Source organism: Semicossyphus pulcher, unplaced genomic scaffold (genome assembly GCF_022749685.1).
Source record: "Semicossyphus pulcher isolate SPU_LCO1_2020_fin unplaced genomic scaffold, fSemPul1.0.p SCAF_14, whole genome shotgun sequence".
Classification (NCBI taxonomy): domain Eukaryota; kingdom Metazoa; phylum Chordata; class Actinopteri; order Labriformes; family Labridae; genus Semicossyphus; species Semicossyphus pulcher.
In genome coordinates this window covers 31,281,261-31,287,500 of record NW_027211648.1, presented here as the reverse complement: position 1 = coordinate 31,287,500, position 6,240 = coordinate 31,281,261, and the positions used below count along the sequence as shown (strand labels likewise).

Sequence of the window (6,240 nt, the reverse complement as noted above, 5' to 3'; positions counted from 1 at the left end):
GCCTGGCTAATTAATACACAGGTCAACACACAGGTATCCTGACTCCTGCTCCACAGATCTGTTACACTTTGTGACCTTCTCATCTCATTTTCAGAAGGAAGTAAATATGCGCCTAATAATCATATTAACAGTAAAATAGAATCCTATTCAAATATGACTTTCACACATACTCTGAGACCACTTACACATGTGATAAGAAATAATGAAAACAACACAAGAAATAACTTCTGAAATAACTTGAGTGAGTCAGTTAGTCATGCACTCCGGAGGTTAACTATGGAACTGTGGAGACACACCTGCTGTGCACTTAAAGGTCACAGAGGAGGTAACGTTTATGACCTGACCCTGCAGCCTGATTCCAACAGCAGCGTTTGTGTACCTACTTGCTCCTTTGTGGGCGTCGATGCTGGTGAACTCGATGGTGCCGTCGTGACACCTCTTAGGGTCTTCTTTGTACTCTTTCAGGACACTGTCGGGAGCGTACCTGTAAGCCAGCCCGTAATCTACTAAATACACCTACAATTCACAAACACACACAGTCAGTTTGTGTTTAGATCGAGACACGGGGACATGCTAAGCTAGCTTAGCACACAGACTGAAAGCGGGGGGAGCAGATGAGTCCACCCTTTGGTTTCAATATTCCAGCTCTCATATACGACGTCAGTTATTAGCTTTAATAAAGAAACATGCAGTAATAAAACAAACCCACATCAAAGTAACTCCAGGGGGAAATATTACAATAATTTAGCTTCTAAAAACAAAACAACCTCACCTAGCATCAAACTCCTGAGGGGCCCGTTTTAAATTGTCATTTATAAATAGCTCTTTAATAACAACACCAATGATACATTATTAATCTTCAAATTAAATATTTGCCCTGCTTTGTTTGTGCTGCAGAAAGCTCTTAGCTGCTGCCATCTAATCTCCCCCTGTTTGGAGCATGCACACACACACGGACACGCACACACACACACACACACACACACACACACACACACACTCCCTCCCTCCCTCCTCTCCAGGCCTTAATTGAATCTAATGAAGCAGCACGAGTGTGTTATGATCAAAAACACAATCATCTCCAGCGTGCAGGAGCAGATCTGAGGTCAGAGCAGCACCCTCGTTTAGAAACATCAAGAGAACATTGAACATTTTCAGGAAGTGGAAACGCGTCTTCTTAATTCATCACAATAAGAAGCGATGATTTCAGTAACGTGATGTTTGAACCTGCACTGACCTGGTTGGGGTCACTGTGGCTCAGCATGAGGTTTGAGGCCTTAATGTCAGCGTGCACATACTCATGTTCATGGACGTACTCCAGAGTGTCCAGCTGAACAAGCAAACAGAGACAGCTGCTTTACTGTTTGTGAAGCACAGTAGAAACACTGATATGGAACTTTCAAAGCAAGGAAATAATAACAACATACGGTGTGATAGAGTACAGTATGCTTATTCTTAACCATCTCTTAACAGATGTACACAACAGTTACTGAGTCATGACATAAACAGTGACTGTGATAGAACAGGAACAGGTATAGAACATTCTGGCCTTATCTCCCAGCCTGAGTTAAACTGAATGAACTCATTTAACAACCAATACTCGTTTTTTTTAACAAATTGTTTTGAGAATCTTCTGAGATTTTTTCTTCTAAAAAAATGTCACCAATAAACAGAGACGCATTGTTCAACAGGGATCCCGAATATCCAGCCAGATATTTAGGCCTACTTTCTCTGTCTCTGGTGCTAATGCTAATGCTAGCATGCGTCTCTACCGGCAGCAGGTAGACTAGTTAGCAAGGCTAATGAAAAAAAGCCTTTACCCGTTTTCCTCGGTGAACCTACATTGCTAACCTTCATCACATTATGTGTATGATCAGGAAAACACAAGTGTTTGTGATCAGATGTAATCTGACTGTAACATGATGAGGAAGAACTCAGTGATCCAGCTGTCACAGAGCATTACTCACTTTAAACACTACTGTAACATTCAAATATTTCAGTAACCGAAGCTGCTTTAGGGTTTAAAGAGTTTCCAAACAGGAAAGGGAGCAGTATCTTTCCCCCACTGATGATGAATCAACCCACCAGTCGAAGCCCGAGCTGCAGGACCAGTTTTCTGGGGAACCTTCTTCCAGATTCTTCAAACTTCTTCTGCAGGTCTGTGCCGAGCCTGTCGATCACCATGAACCTGTACCTGCAGGGAACAAAGAACACTCTGTATCACCTCTGAAGGGTCAGACAAGCTCTACTGTCGGTGCAACTGTCTTCAGGGAAAATGTTGACTTGTCGATTCTAGTCTGATTCTACTCTTACATCGATCTAACTGGCCTTTATTTGTTCAGATCAACATTACCTGGTGTTTCACATCTGGGGGAAATACGTTGTCCAAATTCTGTCTGCTAAATGTGTGTTTACTTCTATCAGCCAGTCAAGTTAAACAGTCACATTTATAAAATACAAACGTACAAACAAACAGCTCATTTATACCAACGATTGTGGTCGGCCATTGCTTTTGTTTTTTCCTGAAACTAGAACTAAAACAGAGTTGGAGCAGGTACGTGCATTTCACTAGGATTTTGTCCTTTATGGTTCCATGTGACACATACACTTAAAATGAGATTTGGTCCAGGGATCAGTCCGGGGCCTGGTCTTACCTTTTCCCTCCTCTCTCATGCAGACCTGAGCCCCAGTACCTGGGGACCCCCAGACTCTTCAGCTTGTGAGACTTCATCCAGCTCTGAACTGCAGAGAAACAGGAAACGTATCAGGAGAGTCTGAAACGCTTTTCTAAACCTAAATGTCCAATAACTTTGTGTCTATGAAATACACTCTGTGTAACTGTAAGGTATAAGAGTGTGATGGCTGCGATGCTCAAAGTAATAAGAGGACGAGCGTGGGGGGGCTTGGGGGGGCACATGAGCTAATCTGCTGCTGGGACAAATATTTACCAACAACGTGAGAATCCTGCATGAATAAAATATGAGCCTCTGGTTCCTTAGTAATATAACAGTTAATTGTCAGGGGAGATTGACATTTGGATTGTTATTATATAAAATGCAAAGCTGTGGCCTGGGGGCCGACAGACAGCCCCCCCGCCCCCTCTGCAGGGCCCCTCTATGCTTCAGATACAAGAGTGTCTTTTTAATTAAGAAAGTTGTCTTTCTTTTATTTGTTTGCTCTGCTGCTGAGAAACTCTGTGTTATGATCACAAGGCCAACTTTAGCTCTGTGTGTGTGTGTGTGTGTGTGTGTGTGTATGGTGGCTTACTCAGATCAGGCTTAGCAGCTCTCATGTAAAACTTGAGCTCAGAGAACAGTGGGCCATTTTCACTGGGCTCCTGTGGATAAAATAACCAGTACATTAAAGCCATCAGCAGTTTTGAACAGAAACAGCACAGCACCTTGAGCTGTGTCTGTGAACACAACTACAACAATCCAGACTTAGATAAGATGATAGAGAGAAAGATTTTTACAACTCTGGAAACATTCAGAGGTAAACATAAGAATTACTGTGTTCATGTAAAAGGTCATCTACCAGGCTGACATTAAGAAGAGCAGCGCTGCAACACTAGCCGGCTGACATGGACAAAACACAGACAAGTACAGCTAAGAGCCAGCATTATTGAAGCACTGACCTACTCGCTCAAACATGCCTGAATCTGCCTTGATACAGATCTTTTGGTTTGGGACATCTTGGGACATCAGACGTTTCTGAGCTGAGCAGCTACTACAAAGGAACAAGTAAGGTGATCGATGTGGGACACACTGTACAAAACTATGAGGGACGGTCAATCAATCTCCACCCAAAGGAGAAGAAGGATACCACTGAGGAATGCTTTTGTTTAACAATTCTTTCACCTCATTCGGTCATCAGTCGTCACATTTTATAATTATACAAGTATAAACTTGGAACTTGGCAGTTGTTATAAAATGTAATACGTCGTGATAATAAGAATCAGGTTTATTGCCAAGTAGGTTCACACACACAAGGAGTCTGTCTTGGTGTTTTGGTGCAGAACAGTGAACACGAAAATAGAATAAAAATATAAAGCTGATGATGGAATGTCTTGAACTAGAACTTGAAGTCTGATCTTTACTGTAGACGAGTGGATTGGCCTTTACTTATTCCAAACAAGTACAATCTGACCACTTGTTGCATCCTGTGCTAATCCACAGTCATTTTTGCAGTGCTCTGGTACTGAAAATGCAAAACTGCTTAGGCAATTTTTTTTAAACTAAAAGCACTGTTAACAACACGGAACAGACATGCAGTATAGAGATGCTTTTAGGAAAGTGCACATGTGGTGTATACAAGAAAACATGTAAACAAGATGAATATAGCTCATGTTTGGAGCTTACCACTTTGATGACGTAGCGAGCATCCACACCCACAGGTTTGTCAGAATTCTCCTCAGCTGGGAAACAACAACAAGAAACATTCACTACAGAAGACTTTACTACAAAAACACTCACAGAAACACTTTAATGTTCGACTTTGAAACATAAAACTTGACCGATAAGTTGCATATTCTGTATATCAAATAGTTAAGCATAACAAAAATTGGTGTCTTGAGTTATTTTCCAAGAAAAACAAAGCTTGATAAATCATAAAAATGCAGTCACATCAGCTTAACATGCCTCCCAGCATTTGACATGTGAACTGGCTCATCAGACTTACCCAGATAAATGAGACCAAAGCCCCCCTGGCCGATGGGAGCCCCCAGCCTCCAGGACTTCTTGCCTGTGTCTGTGAGGACCTCTCCGGGGGGAAACTCTTCTGCCAGCTTCCTCTTAGCTGGAGCTCTGCCTTTCCCCGCAGCTTTAGCTTTAGGAGGCATCTGAAACACACAGTTTAATTATAATGTTAGTCCAGGAACTACAGGTTATAGTCCCATGGAGCTAAACTGTAAACTGTGAGCAGACTAAGGATTATCATATAAATGTAATCTAAATTTACTTATCAGAGCATAAATAACTAATAGCAGGATTCCTCTTGGATGCTTTATGTGCGTCTGGTTCTTCTGTTTACTAGTGAAGTTAGCTAACAGTGAACCACATCCTGAGATCAAGACGTTAACAGGAAGTGTTCAGTAAATATAGATTAGGTGAGCAAAACAGGCTCCTTTTTTTAAACCAAAGAGCGCTTAACGGGCAGAGCAGGTGGATTAACGCTACATTAGCCATGCTAACGTTACATTACGTTTCTATAAATGTTGATTAGCTATCATGCTAGCCGCGCTGTCTCGTTAGCATCGTTAGCTGCTACACGACGGAGTCTAATAACAAAAGCTGCTGGAAATTAAGGATGTCAGCCGTCACTTACACATGTTATGAGAATATAAGATGAATACTAACCTTAACTTTGTGGTTTATTGTTGACTGTCGGTTAAGCTCTAAGACGAAACTTAGAGGACCAAACTTCCCGCAAAACTACCGGTCAGGAAGTGATGTCAGCACACTTTGCTGTTCTATTGGTCGATCACGCTGCGTCAGTCACAACGTAAACGTATGCGAGATTGAGCCGTTAAACATGTTCGAGATGAGCGAGGCCTGCGCAGAATTCATAGGCGCCTTGCCAAGCATATTGCATGACGGTTAGAATGTTGTCCGACTTGCTCTGAAAACCCGACTGCGCGATACTTTAAAGTCCCGCGGGAGCGAGGCGGCCGCATTTTTCATGGCCAGGCGCTGCAGTTGCTCTCCACCGACTGCACAACTCCATGCATGAGGGGAAACGACTTGCTCTGGTTTGAATGAAGCACCTATTGGCTGAAAAAAGCCTTGTCACCCCCACAAGGAAGTGATGAGACTTCTGTCTTATTCATCATTATTCATTATACTTAATGAAGTGTCAGACAGACACCAAACGCTTTTATCAAAGTACTGTCATTCACATTGTAATGCTTTACTCATTCCTCATGAACGCTGTCTTAATAAACATAAATACAATGACGTTTATATCGAAATAACTATCAAAAGCCCTGAATAAAGTATAATGAGAACTTAATATTAAATCAAATTAAAAAACAATGATAGTAATAATAACAACAACAACAACAACAACAACAACAAGTGAAGACTTTATTCACTTCAATTTACAGTGAGGTGTTGGTATTATCGATGCTTGACCAGGCCAGCAGCAAACGAAAGTGTCCGACTTTAAGACTCCTCCCCCGACTGCAATCGGCTACTCTCGCCTGTTGTCGAGGCGAGCCGGCAGTCATCTCGAACAAGCCTGTTA

The 6,240-nt window shown here is 42.1% G+C and overlaps 1 protein-coding gene across 1 annotated transcript in view; it reads right to left on the bottom strand.

Moving 5' to 3' along the window:
* The window catches only part of vrk1 (VRK serine/threonine kinase 1), a 14,191-nt gene extending 8,556 nt beyond the window's left edge, over positions 1 to 5,635 (bottom strand). The window contains exons 1-8 of the mRNA XM_069661292.1: positions 5,355 to 5,635; positions 4,678 to 4,837; positions 4,359 to 4,414; positions 3,268 to 3,337; positions 2,655 to 2,742; positions 2,086 to 2,194; positions 1,238 to 1,330; positions 384 to 516 (exon numbers count right to left, since the gene is read on the bottom strand). Coding sequence (XP_069517393.1) covers positions 384 to 516; positions 1,238 to 1,330; positions 2,086 to 2,194; positions 2,655 to 2,742; positions 3,268 to 3,337; positions 4,359 to 4,414; positions 4,678 to 4,837 — 709 coding nt within the window. The 5' untranslated portion in view covers positions 5,355 to 5,635. The remainder of the gene's footprint in view (positions 1 to 383; positions 517 to 1,237; positions 1,331 to 2,085; positions 2,195 to 2,654; positions 2,743 to 3,267; positions 3,338 to 4,358; positions 4,415 to 4,677; positions 4,838 to 5,354) is intronic.
* Between the last annotated feature and the right edge of the window lie 605 nt (positions 5,636 to 6,240).